General features: G+C 42.0%; 1 protein-coding gene across 12 annotated transcripts in view; it reads right to left on the reverse strand.

Moving 5' to 3' along the window:
* Positions 1 to 976: 976 nt before the first annotated feature.
* LOC144686843 (myc box-dependent-interacting protein 1-like) overlaps positions 977 to 23,403 on the reverse strand; it is a 162,697-nt gene continuing 140,270 nt past the window's right edge. For 11 of the 12 annotated variants that reach the window (XM_078552623.1, XM_078552620.1, XM_078552621.1 and 8 more), the window contains 5 exons: positions 14,256 to 14,327; positions 8,878 to 8,949; positions 7,023 to 7,139; positions 5,673 to 5,774; positions 977 to 3,537 (listed from right to left, as the gene is read on the reverse strand). In XM_078552623.1, the coding sequence (XP_078408749.1) occupies positions 3,430 to 3,537; positions 5,673 to 5,774; positions 7,023 to 7,139; positions 8,878 to 8,949; positions 14,256 to 14,327 (471 nt within the window). In that variant the 3' untranslated portion in view covers positions 977 to 3,429. The remainder of the gene's footprint in view (positions 3,538 to 5,672; positions 5,775 to 7,022; positions 7,140 to 8,877; positions 8,950 to 14,255; positions 14,328 to 23,403) is intronic. The other variant, XM_078552613.1, reaches the window with a different exon arrangement.

The raw sequence follows: 23,403 nt of genomic DNA on the forward strand, positions 1-23,403 counted from the left end.
AACTGCACTTTATTGACTGTCATGTGCTTTGGGCCATCCTGCAGTCATGAAAGGTGTATAGGTGTGCATAATCTTTTTATAAACCAGCTATGATAATGAGATTTGACTTGTGCCAATAGATAGTCAAGCATGTGTTTGATGCAATAGTGCCACAAGAAATCGGATTAAGACAGCCCAAACTCAGATAGAGAACTGTTATAAATGGTCTTTTGTTGCGTCATTTTGCATATGTTTGCGTGCTACTGAATATCAGGCACTCAACCAACCCTTAGACAGAGGGTGCCAGTATACACAAGCCTGGGTCCCACAATAATAATGGACAGGCCACATGAAATAGCTCAAGTAAATCTGAAGCAGTTATCACTAATTTAGTTAAATTGCACTTATTCAGAATTTCTGCCTTCAACTCTTTCCCATAGCAGCCTTCACCAGCCAACTCAATCACATCATGGTACCTTGCTCTTGCCCCTTCTCCTTCCTCAGTCAGAAGTGTGTGCATGTGTTCAAGACCCACTCCAGCATAACAATCAGTGGAAGTTGGAGGGAGCACCATGCAGGCCAGGCATGAGGTCTTTCAGATGAGACGTTGAACTGAGCTGGATTTACCAGATCCCAAAGTGTGTTTTTTTTTTTTAAGAAAGACGTGCAGGGTTGCACTTCCCACTGTCCTGGCCAGTATTTATCCCCAAACTGAAATCACTAGATCGGCTTGTCATTTACCACCTTACATTGCTGCATGTTTGTAGGAAGTATGGCAGCTAGTGACAACACTTCAAAAAGTACTTCATTGATTGTCAAGCACTTGGGGCACCCGAATTGCTCTACAATAAAGAAAAATTCTCTACCACCCCCACACCTTCCCTTCCATTTTCTACAAGTTATGGATTGTCCCACGCTTGGGCTGGTAAAGCCATTTAGCCTCAGGAATCTGCACTTTTGAAACAAATTCCCTTAGAACTAAGAAAAAAAAAACAAGTGACCAGAAGACCAGTTTTATTTCTTTGTGCATTAGCTATGAACAGAGCAATTCCAACTGCATTGCATACGTCACTGGGGATGAGCAATTTCACAGGGTTGCAATACCATACAGAAGTGAACATCAGAGCTGCTTGCAACTGAACAAAAATGTTCAAAACATTGGGTGTTTGTGGAAGACACCATGAGATAATTCACCAACAGAAAACTATTAACAAACTGATGTTCCAGTATTGGGATTTTTGCCATAATTCTTAAATAATGCAACACGGAAACCAAACCACTTCAAAATGATCAGGCTATTGGGAAGCTATTATATATACATACACACACATACAGATGGCAATGACTCGCATATTAAACAATTGACTTGAGCCAAGATGAAGTATATAGATGGCTAGCTTAAAACAACAACCCTTGATTGCAAGGTCAACTAATATCTCAATCAAGAATACATGTTTGCAGAATTTACAATAATTAAAATACTGCTAAGTCAGGTCCTCATGGTTGGAGACTCACCTGCTGAGGCTACGACAGCATTTAAAAAAAACTAAAAGATGATCAACATCTTAATTCAGACTGCTTGCAATGATCAGGGCAGGTTTATAATTATTTTGACAAGAGCTCAAAGAGGGCTGATTTGGCATCAGTTGTCCCTGGGGTAGGAGCAAGGGGTAGAATTAAAGTGCAGACAGAAGTCCCCAATCCAGATTGTTACCCCATGACCCCTGTTGGATATGTGCATATGTAGGGACATCAAGGATCAGCTTCATCATGTTCACCTGTCACCTCCTACCCTGCACCCCCACAAACAATCAAAAAGCCTACAGTCCCTCACCATTGAGGTTCATGTACAATGGACCTCTTGGCCAGATTTCAGAGCTGCCAGCAATTGTGGAGTCATCTCTCGCTTCACCTTCATGAAAACAAGAGCACAAGGCAACGAGAGTGAAGGAAAGAGAAAAAAGAGAGGGGGTGGGGTAGGGAAAGAGACAGAAGGACAAATAAAATGTGCAAAGAGTATAATGCTTAGAGAATGGAGTCACAAGATCATTAATGCTCCATTTGAAACAGATTGCAGCCAGGGTTAGAGAACCAACCAATTTTTCAAACTTAATTGAAGAAAAATTGGTTGTGACAAAGACTGAATGGATGATGGTGATTTGGTTTCACCCAGGCAGAGAGTTGCCAACCCTCCAGGATTGTTCTGCAGTCTCCAGGAATTGAAGATTAATCTCTTGACAACATAGAAGAATAATCATTTCAACACTTGCTTTAGTTATTAAAAAGGATTTTAAATTGGAAAGGAGAGTCTGTTTGAGCGATAGTCAAGCATCGGCCAATCGAGTGATGAAGAGCCTTCTTGCTTTCCCATTGGTCTGGGGAAGGTGTGGCCTTGCAGGTATGGATATGTTGGATGGCCAATGGGAGGGTGTGGGGTAGGGGATGGGGGCAGGAGGGAAGTCAGGTGATGAAACATCCAGGAATACATCCAGAAATGGCAACCCTACCACTGTTCCAGCCTACAAATAAAAAAAACCTCAAAAGCTACAAAAAAAAACTAACGAGGAAAAAAAACAGTCTGAACACCAAGACTCAATGATAATCAGACTTCCTTGCCCTGTGATGGAGAATACCAATGAAAGTCACAACTTCCTTCGATTCTCTGGTTATAGCAACCTGTCTACTACAGTCACCCCATGTGTTTTATAGATTCAGTTCCATCTTTCTAGAGATAGGAGTGCCCATGAAAATGAGCCATTGATAAACCATAGGGCATCCCTTTCTAGAAATTATTGCACAAGTGTAAATAAAAAAAGGTAGGAGCACCGAATCCGATGCGGTTTGAGTGTAAAATAGTTTCATGTAATTCAGTTCCCAACTGCCTACCCCGACCCTTATCCCCAATACCGTCTGACGAACCCAACCTGAAAAATAATCAAGCTTTAAATTGGCCATTTTCTAAAGGTCATACATAACTGCATCGCATAAAATGACACTGCAGAGTCAAGATTACCTCTTGGCCTGTGGAAGCATTTGGAAGGTCGGCTCGGAGACCCCTACAAGCGACACCAGTAGCTTTAAAAACATCGAATGACCTTCTCCCACCTCTAACCAGGATATCACATAATACCTTTAGATATGTTTGACTTTCCTGTACGCTCAAATTGCCACAACAGAATTTCATGCATCAATGTAAAAACTAGAGTAGATTGCGGTTTTAAATGGTAGAACTGTTTGTTCCAGGGACCAGCTGCACTTTTTAATTAATATTCAAAGCACCATAACCAGAATAGGTAAACATGAAATCACAGCTGAATGTTTCACATTTACAATGGCAACTTCTGCATTTTGGTTGAGAGTGTGTTTGAGCAAATTGCACTGGTGCGGGTCTTCCACTTGCAGGCCCCAGGAGCCTCCTCCCACCTTGCTGGTCTCCTGTTTCCAACGGAGCTATTGAACACGCTCGGTAAAGTTTTCTGGGAACACACTGCTGGCAGACTTCAGATCTTTCTGCTGGATCCAGTCAATCTCCTTTATGCCCATTAGCCAGCCCTCATCCTGTGAGGAAGAAAAATTACAAATAAAAAAAAAGTGACCCAACGTTAGTAAAAAGCCAGCCTTACCACCCTCAGTTGATCTGGAACTCATTTGTATTTGAGAAAGAGCATTAACAGGGTAGCCAGGTCATGAGACTTTAAGGGGCGGTCACCCCAGCCCTTTTTGCAAATTGCCCCAGGTCCAGGTAAGGTTCCCATACTCAACGGTACTATGGTCAATGGCAGAACCGGAAAGTTTTCTATGGTAATGGCAGAAGAGCTAAAACCGAATGGGCAACAGCTGCTTACAGGCAGAGGATCATTTAAGAAGGGGACTTGCATTTCCTTTAAGCACACGAGGAAGGCAATGGGAAACCCCACCTCATGTATTCTTTTGCTGGATCATTTGGTCATTGAAATTAAGAATGAGAGGTTCCTACAAGCTCCAGAAGAGAAAGGCCAGAAGGTGCAGAGGAAATGAGCAGACAGCCTGCCCATGGGCAGGTCACTACTACAACAAAAAAAAGCATTGGGCATGTTGCTTTAAATACAAGATTCAGGCCATTTATTCGAGAGTTGGCTTCTGATTTCTTTTTTTTTACACTCTCAAATTGGGAGGTAGAATTCAATTGATCTGTAACCTGCTAGTTTCTGGTCACTTGAGAAAGATGGCAACCCAAGATTGCTCAGGAATGTAGGAATGTACCAAGACACCATTGGGGAAACCTTCTGGCAGGACCCAAAAGAAAATAATTTGCATTTATATTACAACCTTTTACAACCTCATGACATTGAAAAGTACTTCCATGGGATGTAAAGTGCTTTGGCAACTGGAGTCACTGTTATAACGTTGGAAGTGTGACAGCCAACTTGCGTGCAGAAAGGTCCCACAAAAAATAAAAATGACCAGGTTATAAATATAACATACCTAGTGTTCGAGGGATAAAATATTGCTCAGGTCACCAAGGTGAACCCTCCTGGTCTTCAAATTAGCAGCTTGGAACCTTTCATATCAATCCAAGGGCAGACAGAACATCGGTTTAATGTCTCGTCAGAAAGATGACAGTGTAGCACTCCCTCAGCACTGAATGCATCAACCTAGATATTGTGTTCAAGTTACTACCTTCTAACATCCTTAAATCATGTTTCTTGCCAAATACCCATCCAGCTGCTCCTTAATTGAAGGGTACGAGAATATTGAACTTGTAACATCTAATTATAAAATTTATGTTTACAAAAATGTTTCCAGAATAAGTACAATTAGTCATTTCTCCCATCTCCCACTCTCCATACCCACCTCAGCAATTCAATAGCACTTGACAGTTTCTGTCCTGCACGATTCTGTCCCCCACCCCACTCCAAAGTTTATATCATGACATACAGAAGCAAAATATTTTAGCTCCTTAAATAAAAACAAAAGTGGAGGCATTCAGGTCAAGCTGCATCTGTGGAGTGAGGATGAGTTAACATTACAGGTTGATGAGCCACTCATCATGACAGTTCCTATGAGTCACTGACCTGAAATGTTTACTCTGCAGCTTCTCTCCCCACAGACGCTGCCAGAGCTGCTTCCACCATTTCCTGTTTATGTCAGGGGATATCATTCTCACCTTGGAGTCAACAGGTTGTGGGTTCAAGCACCACTTTAGATACTTTAGCACAAAATCCACACCAGCACTCCAGCGTACTAAATGAAGGAGTGCTGCACTGCCTGAAGTGCCCTCTTTCAGATGAGGTGTTTAACCGAGGTCCCATCTGCCCTCTTTCAGATGGGTGTAAAAGACTCCATGGCATTATTTCAAAGAGCAGAGGAGTTCTCCCTCATACTGTGCCTATTTATTCTGGTGACTTTGTGAATATTTATCCCTCAATCAACATCACAAAAAAACAACTCTGGTCATTATCGCATTGTTCATTGTGGGAGCTTGCTGTGTGCAAATTGCCACATTTCTTACAATACAACAGTAACTACGCTTTAAAAGTAATTCATTGGCTGTCGGGCATTTTGGAGATATGAAGTCATGAAAGATGTTTATATAAATGAAAATCTTTCCTCCTTTTCCTTCACCCCCATCACTGCAGGTCATCCCAGACCAAACTGAAATCTTCATGTGCCTCTGACCACAACTAAAGTTTAAGATAAACAAAACTGCTTACCTGTTCCTCTGGGTTTTCATGTGCAACGACAAAAATAATATCGCCTGCTTTAAGATTTAGTTCGTCAGTGTCTGTTGCATTGTAATCGTGGAGAGCCCGAACCTGACAACAGCAGAAAGCGTGTTAACTGAATAGTGCTCTCAATTCATAATGGAGTTTCCACCATTTTATTTCTACAAAAACTTCACCCAGCTGTCAATTCTCATCAAAGCCAAACACCAATATTGCCTGCATATGAATCAGCAGCTCCAAGGAGTATACATTCTACGCTGACAAAAAAAAAAGTGATCCCTCAGGAGGAAAGGTTTAAGTGGAGAAATTTTGGAAGGGAATTCCAGCACTTGGAGCCCACAGCCACCAATGAGGGACCAAAGGAAAGGGGAAATGTGCACAAGACCAGAATTGAAGGAGGGCAGAGATCTGATCCACCCCCACTGGCATTCTTCTAGCCTAGCACTGTTCTCAATGCCAGCCAAATCCAGCTACAGCTCAAGACAAGTGAAAAATTGTTTTTTTTTTTTAAAAAAAACTAGGTGGCAAAAATCATATATTCCCTGATCATGTGTGACATTGAGACCACAGCATGCAGTGGTGGCTATAGGCTCATCACATGAAAGGTGCCCAAGATCCTCCAATGCTGGAGGGTACAAACAGCAGTTCCTGGGATCTTGTCAATCAAACTCACAAAGACAGGCAACTGAATTCTGTATTCGTTGCTTGGCCAGATTTCAATTCGACCAGCCTTCAGGGAGACAATTCTTGGTCCCTATCTGCTCAATAGCAGTGCCATTAGTGCAAGTTATTAGTTGGTTACTGTGCCACACTCCGCCCAGGAATACCATCATCGGTAGTCCCTCTAGGCAAGGAGGATGCTTGCCATGGCGTACAGCCCATGGTAGGAACCTGCGCACAGAGTTTAACATGGAGGCTGTTGCGCTGCAGCTACTGCACTGTTCCAGCTGACCAGGAGACTCTCCCACTTACTGCCTGTCATAAGCATATTGGAAGGATCTACAGGTTGATCCTCAACTTGTTTGGCCACGTTATAAACATACCTTCCTTGCCCATCAAGTCCTGGAGTGGGACTTAACCTGGAGGGTCTGGCCCAGATGCAGGGACGCTGCCCACTGAGCCTCAAGACTTCCTGCCCAAGGCTGAGCTGTTGGAATGGATCTAGACAAAACAGTTACTTATGCAACCTAAATAAGGAAACCAAAATATCCTGATTATACATTAAAAAAAAAAATCCATAATCTGCCAGTTAAAGTCGGATTTAATAATGACAGGAGTAAAGTTCAATAGTAGCTGCTTCAATGCATTGTTATCGAAATAAACTAGCTCAACACCCACCTTAAACTGAAATCCAGGGGGCATTTCAATCTCGTCAGAAGGCACTGTGTCATACACAGCTCCATTGGTGGTTGCTAGAAGTGTCTCCGTTACCACAGCTGGCAAAACATCCTTCGACTTGAAATTTAAAAAAAGGTAGCACTTAAATGTTCTGTAAATGGTGCTGAAAAACCAAAATGTAATGCTCCACTCCTCCTACTTGCATTGACATTGTGCCTTTCATGTAATAAACTGTCCCACAGCCCTCGAACAGGAGTGTTAGAGCAAAATATGACAATTGCATAAGCAGATACTGGAGGTGACCAAAAGGTTCGGTCAAAGAGGTAAGTTTTAAGGAGCATTTAAAAGCAGAGCGGTAGAGCACTTTAGGTGGGGAGAGGGGGGATTCCAGAGCTTAGGGCCTAGGCATCTGAAGGAACAGCCTTCAATGGCAGAGAAATTTAAAACTAGGGGTGCAGAAGAAGCTGGAGTTTGGGGAGCACAGATACCTGAGAGTTGCGTGGGGTCAGAGAAGGGTATGATAAGAGGAGAGCAAAGAGGGATTCAAAAAAACTGGGATGAGAATGATTAAATTGAGGCATTGCCGGACCTGGAGCTGATTTAGACAACGAGCACAGGGGCATTGGGTGAATGTGATTTGGAGTTAGTATACAGGTAGCAGAATTTTGGATGAACTCAGGCTCTTGGAGTTTATTCACACTCATGTCATGTCATGTCATGTCATGAGGCTGTGGGCTTAACCTCCCCCCACTTTGGAAGCTGAGCAAATACTGGGCTGGCACATCACCAAGAGAAATGATTTCATCTTTCAGATGAGATGTTAAACCGACACCCAGTCTGTAAAAGGAAATTCCATAGCACTGCCCCAAAGAGATCTCCTGGTATATTCTAGTCAACACCTATCCCTCACTCAACCAGCATCAAATCAGATTAACTAGGCCTGCGTCTCATTTCCCATTTGTGGGATCTTGCTGTGTGCAAAATAGCTGCTGTGTTTTCCTACAAAACAATAGTGACCACACTTTGTAAGGTAATACATTTTGCACAAAGTTCTTTGGGACATCAAGGATGTGAAAGGTGCTGTAAAGCTCCATCTGCCCCCCCAACTTTAAGTATGCCCTTAAAAGAAAATAAAAGTGAGCTGGAGGGTATCCCAGAGCATGGGGCTTAAACCACTGAAGATATGGTCACCATTGGTGAGACAAAGGGAATGGAAGAAGCAGATGAGGCCAGTCAGAAGACCACATGGTTTGCAGAGTATTGTAGGACTGGGGGATGGTTAGAAATAGTGAAGCCTTGGAGGATTTGAATACAGGAATACCTTAGTTGAAAAAAAAAACCGAGGCACTGGGAGACCAAGGATCAAAATGTTGGGCAATGAGAACAGTTTGCACCCTTTATATGACTCCCTCCAGGTGAACCCTACCAAAAAAAGGATACCTTGCCTCTAGTTCAGTCAGATGTCAATAGGCGCTGTGTGTTTTTCTAGCATTTCCTGTTTTTTTTTTAAAACTTGCACATTGGGTTTTCTTCTCCCCATGAATGGAACAAAGACAGGGGGCTAATCGCTCGACAAGATTCAGTACAGCTGCTTCCAGCTGTATAGAGGCACAAATGAAAATGACAGACAGGCAGGAGAAGACCAGCAAGAGACAAATTTGACCAACATCTTCATTCCGATTCCCTAGAAAAACAGCTGTTTATTCAGAATGCTATTAAGCGTTACAGAACAAAGATAGGAAGATGAACTTATACAGGTCGGCCATGATCTGAGCGCTCGAGGGACTAAATGGTCGTCTCCTGTAGCTATATTAGAAATTTCAGTCTTGGTAAAACAGTGAACTATTTAACTTACCACAGTAATGTCAGCTTCAGTTTCATTTTCATTTTCCACAACTTCTTTCTTTGGTTCTGATTGTTCCTCGGACTGAAATTCAGGGAAATATGGATTAGATGGAAGACTGGCATCTAGATGATGGTTAATGCTAGAAATCATATTTAGAAACATGGTAATAATGCTTTGGTTACCAGGGTATGGTAACATAGGAGTAATGTTACTGGATTAGTGAACCAGAGGTTAGGACAAATACTCCAGATACATGAGTTCCAATCCCAGTTGGGGCAATTTAAATTCAAATAATCTGGAATAAAATGCTAGTCTTAATAGCAACTGTTGGAATAACCCATCTGTTCACTAGTGTCCTCTAGAGAAGGAAATCTGCCGTCCTTACCTGGTCTGGCCTACATGTGACTCCAGAACCACAGCAATGTGGTTAACTCTTAACTGCCCTCTGAAATGAGCCAGGCAAGCCACTCAGTTGTGCCAAACTGCTACAGAGAAACAAGAAAGCACTGTGGGGTGGGGAGGGGGAGGGAAGGGTAAAACTCCAAGAAGTATGACTAATGGGAAACAAAGCAGCAGGTTAGCGTGTGGGGGGAGTGGATTCAACTTCATGGAAAATTATGAAAAAACTGAAAAGAAAGGAGAGCCCAGGAGAGGCTATTAAAGTCCCCAGAACACAAAATAGGACAGTGTTTGGAAAGGGCTAGGAATCTAACTTCAAGCACATCAGATAAAGGGACGACAATGAGAAAGGGGACGGGAAATACAGGACTGAAGGTCCTGTACAGGTCCTGAATGCACGCAGTATACGAAATAAGGTAAATGAGCTTGTGGCGCAGATTGAAATTGGCAGGTATGATGTGGTGGGCATCACGGAGACATGGCTGCAAGGGGATAAGGACTGGGAGCTAAATATCCAAGGATATACATCCTATAGAAAAGATAGGCAGGTTGCCAGAGTGGGTGGGGCTGCTTTGTTAGTAAGAAATGAAATTAAATCAATAGCAAGATATGACGTAGGGTCAGATGATGTAAAATCTGTGTGGGTAGAGTTGAGGAAACACAAAGGTAAAAAAAACCATAATGGGAGTTACGTACAGGCCTCAGAACAGTAGTCAGGATGTGGGGCACAAGATACACCAGGAGATAGAAAAGGTATGTAAGAAAGGCAAGGTTACAGTGATCATGGGGGATTTCAATATGCAGGTAGACTGGGAAAATCAGGTTGGTAGTGGATCCCAAGAAAAGGAATTTGTGGAATGTCTACGAGATGGCTTTTTGGAGCAGCTTGTGGTGGAGCCCACTAGGGAACAGGCAATTTAGATTTAGCGATGTGTAATGAGGCAGATTTGATAAGGGAGCTTAAGGTGAAGGAACCCTTAGGAGGAAGTGACCATAATATGATAGAATTTACCCCACAATTTGAGGGGAAAAAGCTAGAATCAGATGTAACGGTATTACAGTTGAATAAAGGCAACTACAGAGGCATGAGGGAGGAGCTGGCCAGAATTGACTGGGAGATGAGCCTAGCAGGAAAGACAGTGGAACAGCAATGGCAGGAGTTTCTGGGAGTAATTTGGGAGACACAGCAAAAATTCATCCCTAGGAAGAAGCAGCATACTAAATGATGAGGATGAGGCAACCATGGCTGACAAGGGAAGTCAAGGACAGCATAAAAGCTAAAGGGAAAGCATACAATGCGGCGAAGAGCAGTGGGAAACCAGGGGATTGGGAAGCCTACAAAGACCAACAGAGGACAACTAAAAAAATGAGGGAGAAGATTAAATATGAGGGTAAACTAGTCAGTAATATAAAAGAAGATTGCAAGAGTTTTTTTTAGATGTATAAAAGGGTAAGAGAGAGGCAAAAGTGGACATTGGGCCACTGAAAAATGACGCTGGAGAAATAGTAGTGGGGAACAAAGAAATGGCGGAGGAACTGAATAGGTACTTTGCCCCCTGACTCTCTTGAACTTTGGGGATGTTACTCATGTCTTCCACCGTGAAGACTGACGCAGAGGTGAGTATGGTGGCCATTACCAAGGAGAAGGTGCTAGGAAAAATGAAAAGGTCTGAAGGTGGATAAATCCCCTGGACCAGATGGATTACACCCCAGAGTTCTGAAGGAGATAGCTGAACAGATAGTAGAGGAGTTAGTGGTGATCTTTCAGGAATCACTCAAGTCAGGGAGGGTCCCAGAGGACTGGAAAATCGCTAATGTAACCCCCTGTTTAAGAAGGGAGTGAGGCAAAAGACGGGAAATTACAGGCCGATTAGCCTGACCTCGGTCGTTGGTAAGATGTTAGATTCCATTATTAAGGCTGAGATTTCAGAATACTTGGAAGTGCATGGTAAAATAGGGCAAAGTCAGCATGGTTTCATCAAGGGGAGGTCATGCCTGACAAATCTGTTAGAATTCTTTGAGGTGGTAACGAGTAGGTTAGACAAAGGAGAGCCAATGGATGTTATCTACTTGGACTTCCAGAAGGCCTTTGACAAGGTGCCGCACAGGTGGCTGCTCAGTAAGATAAGAGCCCATGGTGTTAGAGGCAAGGAACTAGCATGGATAGAAGATTGGCTGTCTGGCAGGAGGCAGAGAGTGGGGATAAGGGGGTCCTTCTCAGGATGGCGGCCGGTGACTAGTGGAGTTCCGCAGGGGTCAGTGTTGGGACCACAACTTTTCACTTTATACATTAATGATCTAGGTGAAGGAACTGAGGGCATTCTGGCTAAGTTTGCGGATGATACAAAGATAGGCGGAGGGACAGGTAGCATTGAGGAGGGGGGGAGGCTGTAGAAGGATCTGGACAGGTTAGGAGAATGGGCAAAGAAGTGGCAGATGGAATACAACATGGGGAAGTGTGAGGTCATGCACTTTGGTAGGAAGAATAGAGGCATAGACTATTTTCTAAATGGGGACAGAATTCAGGAATTTGGAGTGCAAAGGGACTTGGGAGTCCTAGTCCAGGATTCTCTTAAGGTTAACTTGCAAGTTGAGTCGGTAGTTAGGAAGGCAAATGCAATGTTGGCATTTATTTCGAGAGGACTAGAATATAAAAGCAGAGATGTGCTGCTGAGGCTTTATAAGGCTCTGGTCAGACCATATTTAGAATATTGAGAGCAATTTTGGGCCCCGTATCTCAGGAAGGATGTTCTGGCCCTGGAGAGGGTCCAGAGGAGGTTCACGAGAATGATACCAGGAATGAAAGGATTAACATATGTGGAACGTATAAGGACTCTGGGTCTATACTCGACGGAGTTTAGAAGGATGAGGGGGGATCTGATTGAAACTTACAGAATACTGAAAGGCCTGGGAAGAGTGGACGTGGGGAAGATGTTTCCATTAGTAGGAGAGACTAGGACCCGAGGGCACAGCCTCAGAGTAAAGGGAAGACCTTTTAGAACAGAGATGAGGAGAAACTTCTTTAGCCAGAGAGTGGTGAAGCTTTGGAATTCATTGCCACAGAAGGCTGTGGAGGTCAGGTCATTGTGTACTTAAGACCGAGATAGATAGGTTCTTGATTGGTAAGGGTATAAAAGGTTACGGGGAGAAGGCGGGAGAATGGGGTTGAGAAACTTATCAGCCATGATTGAATGGTGGAGCAGACTTGATGGGCCGAATGGCCTAATTTCTGCTCCTATGTTTTATGGGTGCACCATGGACTGCAGGTAAAGGCAGCTGCTCAACACCACCTTCTCAAGGGAAATTAGGGATGGGCAATAAATGCTGGCCTTGCCAATGACACTCATGTGCCCAGAACAAACAGAAGTATTTTTTATTTTGTTTTAAGTGCTTCTTGGTCTACTTGCCCTTTATGCTTGAAAACATACACTCTCCCAGAAGGTGAATGCATCATAGTTCGTACAGAATCACACTGATCAGGGGCGGTTATAGACTTTATTCCTGATTAGTGCTGAGGAGTCTGATCACAGCCACAATATGAACTCTCCAATTGGCTTCCAAATCCACAGACAAGGGGAGGGAGAGCTCCTGATGACTACAGCTCAGTGGATTCCACTCCCACCTAAGTCAAACTCACTCAGGAGACTGGTGTACATAAATCAGTGCAGTACTGAATGGGAACATTGCACTGTCAGAGGTGCTGTCTTTCAGATGAGATTTAAACCTTTCAGGTGGGCATAAAAGATCTCATGGCCCGATTATGAAGAGGGCCAGTGGTGATCGCCCCAGTGTCTTGAGCAATTCAACCCACAACCAAAACATTAGTCATTTACCTCATTCTTATTTCAAAGCTTACTGTGCATAATGTGGCTGGCTCCTACAACACACCCTGCATTTCTAAAATGGTTCACTGGATGTAAAGCACTTTGAGCCATCCTGAGGTACTTGTACAACTATGTTTTCTTTCTTTCTTTCTCTGCCCAGTAAACCCTATGTCAAACTGAGTGCATGTGTGGTCAGTAAAGCAGTCAAAGAGCCAGCACAGGCATGATAGGTAGAATGGCCTCTGTTTGTGCTCTCAGGTTCAATAATCAAGCTCATCTGTAACACTGAAGAGCTGAATAGCCCATTGGCACCTTCTCAACTTGTACTGGACTACATGATATTAATGACTACTTTCAGTGCGAGGTGGGGGGGCGGGGGGAGAACTAAAATTCTCTTTATATCTGGACAAACTGAAATACTATAAGTGGCCCTCTCTCAAGTCTTGGGAATTAGCACTGCTCAGAGTTGCTTGACAAGAGAGGTTGGGGCAGGGGGTGTGGTGGAGAAAGAAAGAGAAAGAAGAACTGGAAGACCCTTTGAAGCTCTGTACTCAAAAACCAGCCTTGAGAACATGTTCACCATCTGGTAGAAGGAATAATCCTTCAACCTTCTAATTTCCTTGCTATGACAAATACATCTGCCCCTCAGCATCCATCCTCAACTGTTCTTTTCATCTCATCAGCAGCTTCAAAAGTAAGTTGCCCAACACTGCAATGTGAGCAACCCAGCAGTTTGACTGCTAAAATCAAGTAAAAACTCAATATTACAGCCTCTGTTTTCTACTTTACATTAGCTGGCATATTATAAATGTCATCAATCAATGGACTAACAGATCCAATGCCTGCAATGGTAGCCATGAGGGTTGTACAGCAATACAGGCCCTGGTTAACTAGATCTCGAGTCAACTCTCAATTACAAGGATGATCAAATTAAATGCCTGGCAGATCTATCATGGCAAAAAAAAAGAAAAAAGCCATTCTTTCAAGCTGCTCGCCTTAATATTTCCAGCCTGAAGATGGCCTAACTTCATCCGCAAAGAAGAAAAAAGGGATTTCAATAACAGATGTACAAAAGTCAAACAAAACAAAATGGTCTATTTAGAGTTGCCAGATCCACCCCCACAGTATTAGACCAATTAAAAAAGTAATAATCCAGGTTCTTACAATAAAAGATGCAGCTTTATCTCCATCTCCTTTCTCTGTAACTTCACTGCTGGCGTTTTCTTGTTCCACTGCCTGCAAGAGAATGAAATGCAACATTTTGTCAAAGGAAACAACCCCTCAGTTAAAAATCAGAACTACACTGTGGTTGCTATAGAGGGAGTGCAGCGAAGGTTTATCAGACTGATTCCTGGGATGGCAGGACTGACATATATGAGGAGAGATTGAGTTGATTAGGATTATATTTGCTGGAGTTCAGAAGAATGGGAGGGGATCTCATAGAAACCTATAAAATTCTAATAAGACTAGACAGGGTAGATACAGGAAGGATGTTCCCGGTAGTGGGGGAGTCCAAAACCAGGGGTCACAGTCTGAGGATACGGGGTAGACCATTTAGGACTGAGATGAGGAGAAATTTTTTAACCCAGAGAGGTGAGCCTGTGGAATTCGCTACCACAGAAAGTAGTTGAAGCCAAAACATTGTATGTTTTCAAGAAGGAGTTAGATGTAGCTCTTGGGGCGAAAGGATATGGGGAGAAAGCAGGAGCAGGCTATTGAGTTGGATGAACAGCCATGATCATGATGAATGGCGGAGCAGGCTTGAAGGGCCGAATGGCCTACTCCTGCTCCTAGTTTCTATGTTTCTATCAATGTAATCAACAACTTACATTTAGGTAGCATCCTTAACAGTGAAATGTCCCAAGGCATTTCACAGGAGTGTTACAAAACAAAGTATGACACAGAGCCATAAGGAAATATAAGTCAGATGACCAAAGTTTGGTCAAAGACGTTGTTTTACGGAGTGTCCTAGAGGAAAGCAAGTTAGAGGTGCCTCAAAAGTACAATTAAAAGGATTTCATAGGGAACAGGCTGCACACTTCCATCTTTTCCTTTGTCTAGTTGCACTAACTCTAAATATTAAGGGCAACAGAAGTCGCATCCTACATTACATTTAAAATATATATTTTTTTTTACAGCAAGCGCGTTTTCTAGACATTGCAATTTGGAAATCTCCATTGTAAACAAAAAATCCATGCTCTTTTTAAAAAGTCACAGAGCATTCCATGGAAGAAATTAGATGCCTGCGGCAATGAAAATCCAGGAACACTCCGAGCCACAGCCAAATATCTGGGTTAGTTGTGGGGGCGGAGGGGTGCGGGATGCGATTGAAGAATTCACTGTAGAGTTCACAAATCTGGAATAAAATTATGGACATGGATTATCACAACAACTCACCCCAAGGTCTCCCCTACTGCAACATCCAACTGGTTCTCAAGCAATTCCAGGAGTTGCTCAAGAATCCACTGTGCATGCTGAATGTCCTGTTACGAGTTTTAACCTTTTGGCCATCAGCTTAATCCGATGGCTCTTTATTCTAGTCTCATTTTATGGATTTACCTTTCACATACCATTTGCAATTTTGTTTACCCAAGTGAAATTCAACCTTTAAATGAAATGCTAGGAAAAGGTGAAGAGCCCAAGTTTCTCCAGCCTTGTTTGATAAAGCATCCCAAGACAGGGAACTCCCTTGCTGCTATCATCTGCAATGTCTCCAATGTTTGAATGTCTGTGTCTCTCTCAGGTGATCAAAAGCAGAAAATACTCAAACTTCTGGCACCAACCCAGATGTCAGTAGCATACCCTGGGGTTGTAACATTAGAATAGGATTTATACTGGCATAACATCCAACTGTATCCATTTACAAGACAAAGTTCATAGTCAATCCTGGAACTGGGGCAACAGGTCCACACACTCACGGGCACTATCACCACATCCAGGATATTAAAAAAAATGGTGCCCAGGACAAAAATCACAGTCCATATCACACATGTAAAAATTTGCCAAATCCATTGCACCAAATGACTAGACTTAACCATAAACCAGATGGTTTTCAGCCTAAAACACGGTTATTACAGCTACAAATAACAGCTAACTTCACACACCCAAATCAGTTAAAATTGGTATTTTGCTTTCACAGGCATGTTTGGCTATCTGGTTAAAATTCAGGCAAGCATTTTGAAGCCAGATTAGAGGCATGGATGGAGGTGAGGCTACCACTCAAAGCAATTTTATCAATCTACTTAAGAGGACAACTGCCCAGCACGTGTAATGAACATGGTGTTCAGAGGTCAGAGTTGAGGCACATTGCTGGGATACTACATCTGGGAGCGCTTAGTTGAAAAGTGATGACAGTGTCTAAATTAGAATTGTATTCATGGCAATGAAAAGACAAAGCAAAAAGAAAACCAGCGATAACACTAACATGTTCAATGTGAACAACCAGATTTGATATTACACAAAGTTAGAGAGAGAGAGACAGACACACAGTAAACAATGATCCAAACTTCTGTTTGCCAAAGCACAATGCAAAGACCTGTCCTACTTTAGAAATGTCAACAGAAGCAGGTTCCAATACAAATACTAGAAACAGGTATGCTGCAAAGTATTTCCCTGGTTGCCTACTATTCTGTGCTTAATTCAGGACGGATTTTACCAGACTCTAGATGGCACTGCAGAGCCAAAACATTCACAAAAATAACTGGGAAAGATGCAAAGTGGTGCATAGCACATCAGCATTAAGACACGCAGATCTTAGCATTATATTCAAAGTAAACAACTTGTCCTATCTAACATGGCAAATGAAGGCATAGTGGACTAGAAATCTGGAGACAAGCTCAAATCCCATCATGGCAGCCGGGGAACTTAAAATTCAGGTGTTTAAATAAACTAACTTTAAGGCCTGTACCAGGAAACGATTGTCATCAAAACCCATCTGATTAACTTACACCTTGGATGGAAGGAAATCTGCTATCTTACTCAGTCTGGCCTATTTGCAATTCCAGACCACAGCAAAACTATACCCTGAAATGGTCAATCAAGGCACTCAAGTTAAGGGAAACTTCACTGAATTGAGAGGTTGCAAGTGCAAAATCTTGGCTGGTTTTCTGAGCATAGATATAGGAGCCTTAGTGCCAACTCAATTCTGGGCACTACACTTTAGAAAGCAAAGGCATTGGAGAGGGTGCAGAAAAGATTCAGGACAATGGTTCCAGGGATGAGACACTTGGTACATGGATAAAAGCAAAATACTCTGAAGAAATGCTGCTCTGAAGAAATCATACAGACTCAAAACATTAACTCTTAACTCTGTTTCTCTCTCCACAGATGCTGCTAGACCTGCTGAGTTTTTCCAGCATTTTCTGTTTTTGTTACATGGATAGGTTGGAGAAGCTGGGGCTGTTTGCCTTAGAGGAGAGAAGGTTGAGAGGAAATTTGTTACTGATGTTCAAAATCACGAGGTCTAGAATGGGAGAGTGAGCAAGGACAGCGAGATTGGTGAAAGGGTTGAGAACCAGAGGACATTGATGTAAGGCAAAAGCAGCAATGGTAACATGAGGAAAAGCCTTTTTACAGAGTGACGGATTAGGAGCCATGATGCACTAAATATGGCGGAGGTGGATTCAATTGTGGCTTTCAAAAGAGAACTGGATATGCATCTGAAGAGAAAAAAATATTGCAAAACCAACAGGAAAAGGCAGGGGAGTGGCACTGTCTGAGTTTCTCTTGTAGAGGCCCAGTGCCGACATGAAGGGCCAAATGGTCTCCTTCTGTGCTGTAACCATTCTAATGATTCAAGTCTGTTTTTTGTACTCCATGGCTCAGTTCAACTACAGGTAGCATCTCTGAACGGACAATAGCAATCCTTATGATAGTGACCACTAAATTCAAGCAGTACAATGAGGTGTAAGCAAATGTAAATTAAATTGAAAAGGCAACAGCTGGGAGAATATTACCCAAAAAAATAGTAATTGCACATTTTGAAGCAATATGATAAAATTAGTCAAATGTCCCATGTTCAGTTATTTCTTTTACAGTTGTAGCAAGATTTGTACTGTATCTGAATGCATGGAGCATTTGTAATAAGGTAGGCGAATTAACAGCACAGTTAGATGTAAACAGGTACGATATGATTGCGATTAGAGACATGGTTGTGGGGGAACCAAGGCTAGGAATTGAATATCCAAGGATATTCGATATTTATGAAGGACAAGCAAAAGGGAAAATGAGATGGCATGGCATTGTTAGTTAAGGGTGAAATCAGTGCAATAGTGAGGGGATATTGGCTCTGAAAGTCTAGATGTAGAATCAGTCTGGGTGGAGCTAAGAAGCAACAAGGGACAAAGCATTAGTGGGAGTTGTATATAGGCATCCAAACAGTAGTGGTAAGGTGGGGACAGTATTAAACAGGAAATTAGAGATACATGTAACAAGGGTGCTACAGTAATCATGGGTGGCTTTAATCTATATGTAGACTGGGCAAACCAAATTAGCAATAACACTGTGGCAGATGAATTCCTGTAGTGTGTACAAGATGTGTTTTTTTAAACCAGTATGTCAAGGAACCAACTAGGGAACAGGCTATCCTGGATTTGGTTTTGTGCAATGAGAAGGGGCTAGCTAATAATATTTTGTGCAGGGTCCTTTAGAGAACAGTGACCATAACATGACAGAATTCTTCCTTAGGTTGGAAAGTAAAGTAGTACAATCCAGAACTATGGTCCTAAATCTAAACAAAGGGAACTATGAAGGTATGAGGTGCGAGTTGGCTAAGATAGATTGAGGAGCTTCATTAAAAGGGTGGGCAATGGCTAATATTTAAGGAATTAATGTATGCATTACAACAGTTATATGTTCCTTTCTAGTGCAAAAACACAACAGGAATAGTGGCCCAACCATGACTAACAAAAGAAATTAAGGGTAGTATTAGATCCAAAAGAGGAGTCATATAAAGTTGCTAGAAAAAGTAGCAAACCTGGGGATTGGGAGCAGTTTAGAATTCAGCAAAGGAGGACCAAGAGATTGATCAAGAAGGGAAAATTAGAGTATGAGAATAAACTTGCAAGGAACATAAAAGAGGACTGTAAAAGCTTCTAAGTAAGCAAGCAGAAAAAGATTAGTGAAGACAAATGTAGGTCCCTTACAGTCCAAAACAGGAGAATTTATAATTGAGAACAAGGATATGGTAGAGCAATTAAACAACTACTTAAGTTCTTTCTTCAGAGGAAGACAAATAACCTTCCAGAAATACTAGGAACGGAAGGTCTAGTGAGGAGGAGGAGTTTAAAGAAATGAGTATTACTAAAAAAAAAGTGGAGAAATTAATTGGAATGAAAACGGATAAATCCTCAGGGCCTGATAATCTATATCCAGGGTACTAAAGGAGGTGGTCATGGAAATATAGTGGATGCGTTGGTTGTCATCTTCCAAAATTCTGTAGGTTCAGAACAGTCCTGGAAGATTGGAGGGTGGCAAATGTAACCCCACTATTTAAAAAAAGGGAGGGAAAAAACAAGGAATTACAGACCAGTTAGCCTAACATCAGTGGTAGGGAAAATGCTAGACTATTGAAAAGGATGTGATAACAAGACACTTAGAAAATAACAGGATTAGACAAAGTCAACATGGATTTATGAAAGAGGAAATCATGTTTGACAAACCTACTGGAGTTTTTTTTTTGAGGACATAACTAGCAGAATAGATAAGGGAGGACCAGTGGATACAGTGTATTTGGATTTTCGGAAAGCTTTTGATAAAGTCTCACATAAAAGAGGTTAGTGTGCAACATTAAAGTACATGGGATTAGGGATGATATATTGACATGGATTGAGAATTGGTTAGCAGACAGGAAACAGAAGGAATAAATGGGTCTTTTTCAGAATGGCAGGCAGTGACTAGTGGGGTACTGCAGGGACCAGTGCTTGGGCCCCAGCTATTCACAATACATATCAATGATTTGGATGCAGGCACCAAATGCAATATTTCCAAGTTTGCTGACGACTCAAAACTAGGTGGGAATGCGAGTGATGAAGAGGGTGTTGAGGGTTCAAGACGATTTACACAAGTTGAGTGAGTGGGCAAATACATGGGAGATGCAGTATAACGTGGATAAGTGTGAAGTTATCCACTTGGGTAGGAAAAACAGAATGGCAGAGTATTATTTAAATGCTGATAGATAGATTGGGAAATGTTGACGTACAAAAGGGACCTGGGTGTCCTTGTTACACCAAATCGCTGAAAGCAAACATGCAGGTGCAGCAAGCAGTTAAGGCAGCAAATGGTATGCTGGCCTTCATTGAGAGAGGACTTGAGTACAGGAGCAAGGATGTCTTACTGCAGCTATACAGGGCCTTGGTGAGACCACACTTGGAGTAGTGTGTGCAGTTTTGCTCTCCTTACCTAAGAAAAGGTTCACCAGACTGATTCCTGGGATGGCAGGATTGTTATACAAGGAGATTGGGCCAGCTAGGCCTGTATTTACTGGAGTTTAGAAGAAACAGGGGATCTCATTGAAACGTATAAAATTCTGACAGGGCTGGACAGAGTGGATGCAGGGAGGATGTTTCCTCTGGTTGGGGGGGAATCCCAGAGCAAAGGGTCACAATCTCAGGATACAGGGTAGGCCATTTAGGACTGAGATGAGGAGAAACTTCTTCACTCAGAAGGGTGGTGAACCTGTGGAATTATCTACCACAGAAGGCTGTGGAGGCCAAGTCACTGATTATATTTAAGGAATTAGATAGCTTTCTAGGCTCTAAAGGCATCAAGAGGTACGGCGTTGAGATAGAGGATCAGCCATGATCATACTGAATGGCGGAGCAGGCTTGGGGGTCCAAATGACCTACTTCTGCTATTTTCTATGTTTCTATTATTTGGCTAGCTCAAACTTTAGCAATCACAATCCTATATACAAGAGCTTTGCTTTTATTTGGTAAATCATGTCCCTCTGAAGTTTGAAGGGTAGTGGCTATAGAAAAATGTAGACACCATTTTGTGTATAGAAAAGCCCACCCAAAAACAAGGTTGAGTAGACAGGGACTAATCCCATATTATTCTTTTGAATAACACCCCAGTACTACAGGAATAGTGCATCACTGTATAAAGTTCTGCTCCAGGGCTTGTACAATCATAGAATGGTTACAGCAGAGGGCATTCAGCCCATCATGTCTGCGCTGGCCCTCTGAAGGAGCAATTCACCTAGTGCCACTTCCCCATAACTTTGCACATTTTTCCTTTTTAGGTAATAACCTAATTCCCTTTTGAATGTCTTAGGCAGTGCATTCCAGAGCCTAACCATTTGCAGTGTGAAAAAGTTTTCCCTTATGCTATGATTTGCAAAAGTAACAATCACCTTAAAACTGTGCCCTCTAGTTCTCCTTACCTACTCTGTCCAGACCCATAATTTTGAATGCCTCTATCAAACTTCCTCAACTTTCTCTTCTCCAATCTACATAACTGAAGTTCCTCATGCCTGGAACCATTCTCATGAATTTTTTCTGCACCCTCTCTAATGCCTTCACGTTTTTCCTAAGTGTGGTGCTTAGAACTGGGTGCAATATTCCAGTTGAGGCAGAAGCAGAGTTTTATACAGGTTTAACACAATTCCCTTGCTTTTGTACTCAATGCCCCTGTTGATAAAGTCCAGGATGCTATATGCTTTATTAACCATTCTCTCAATCTGTCCTGCCACCTTCAATGGCTTATGCACACACACAGGTTCCTCTACTCCTGCAGCTCCTTTAGAATTATACCATTTATTTTATATTGTCTCTCCATGTTCATCCTTTCAAAATGAATCACTTCACACTTCACTGCATTAAATTTCACCTGTCACTTGTCCACCCATTCCAACCAGTCCACATCCTTTTGAAATTCTACACTATCCTACTCAGAGTTCACAATGTTTCCAATTTATATCATCCACAAATTTTGACCTATAATCTTGACCCTTGAAAGTGAGAGATTGATAAGCAACTGATGTAGTTTGGGTGGGGTGGAGAGAAATGAAGGAAGAGGAGCTCAAAATGAAGTTAGAAATTGTGGAAGTATCTGAAGTTAACCCATTACAAAATTCAACATGCAGGTGCGCTATGTTTAGATCTAAAAACATTGCATCTTATGAAGAAAAAAGTGGAAATGCACTGCAAAATTGGCATTAAGGATGGGTCAGACAGCAGCCATTTCTGAAGAAGGACCTCATCCTTTCTCAACTTTAAGCAAAGATTTAAGATTAAGGCATCACAGGTCAATTAGTCCATCATGCCTGGCTCTTTTGAAAGACCTATCCAAATAGTCCCACTTCCCTCTCCTTTGCAGACCTGTAAAGCTTTTCCCTTCAAGTATTTATCCAATTCGCTTTTGAAAGTTTCTATTGACACTGCTTCCACTACCCTTTCAAGGCAGTGTATTCCAGGTCATAACTTGCTGAGTGAAAGAAGATTTTCCTAATCACCCCTCACCAATTATTTGAAATCTGTCCCCTCTGGTTCCCAACTGTCCTGTAAGTGGAAACTTTCTCTCCTTGGAATCAAAACCCCTCGATTTTGTACACTTCTATTAAACTCTCTTCCAGTTGTTGATGGACCTATTCTGCATTCAACATTTGTTATTAAAATAAAAATATGGAAACCCGAAATAAGTATTTTGCACTCACTGCCCCATCCTCTCACCAAGATGGAGACCAGGTCCAACCCAACCCAAACCATTCTGCATCACAAAAAAATGCTCATTTTTTGTTCACCCATTGAAATGTTGGTTCCCCCCCCTTTGGAGGGCATAGTTAAGTATGAAGAGAAAGGAATGAATAGTTAAGGGCTAGGAAAAGTCAACTCAGTCCAGACTCAATTCCCAGTCTATCCAACTGCATTTTAAAGTTTGTAAAATAGACAAGGTAATGTATTACTCAAAGATGACAACATATGTTTGAAACTGTTTTAAACATTAGCTCTAAATTCACTGTTCACTGAACCTTGGGTCCTCTGGTATTTTTCAGCCAGGTTTATTCTGAAACAATAGTTTAACTTATCTAAATGATTCAATATACTTCTATAGGATTCTGCATTAAACTTATTCGCAAGTGACAGTGGAAGAAAGAAAGCACAAGATTCCACATTAAAATTACCAGATTGTATGCGATCTGTAACTCCCTTCCCTCTACCAACTGAAAGAGTAAATTTGATGCTTAAAAATAAAAATCTAGGAGAAACATTTTATTTTTGGTAGGGTGGTTAAGGCAAAATGAGGATGACAACAAATTGTTTCCCTCACTGAATCTAGTAACCCAAGTCCATCTAATAGGCCAAAATATCATCTA

This window comes from Cetorhinus maximus, chromosome 11 (genome assembly GCF_964194155.1).
Source record: "Cetorhinus maximus chromosome 11, sCetMax3.hap1.1, whole genome shotgun sequence".
Classification (NCBI taxonomy): domain Eukaryota; kingdom Metazoa; phylum Chordata; class Chondrichthyes; order Lamniformes; family Cetorhinidae; genus Cetorhinus; species Cetorhinus maximus.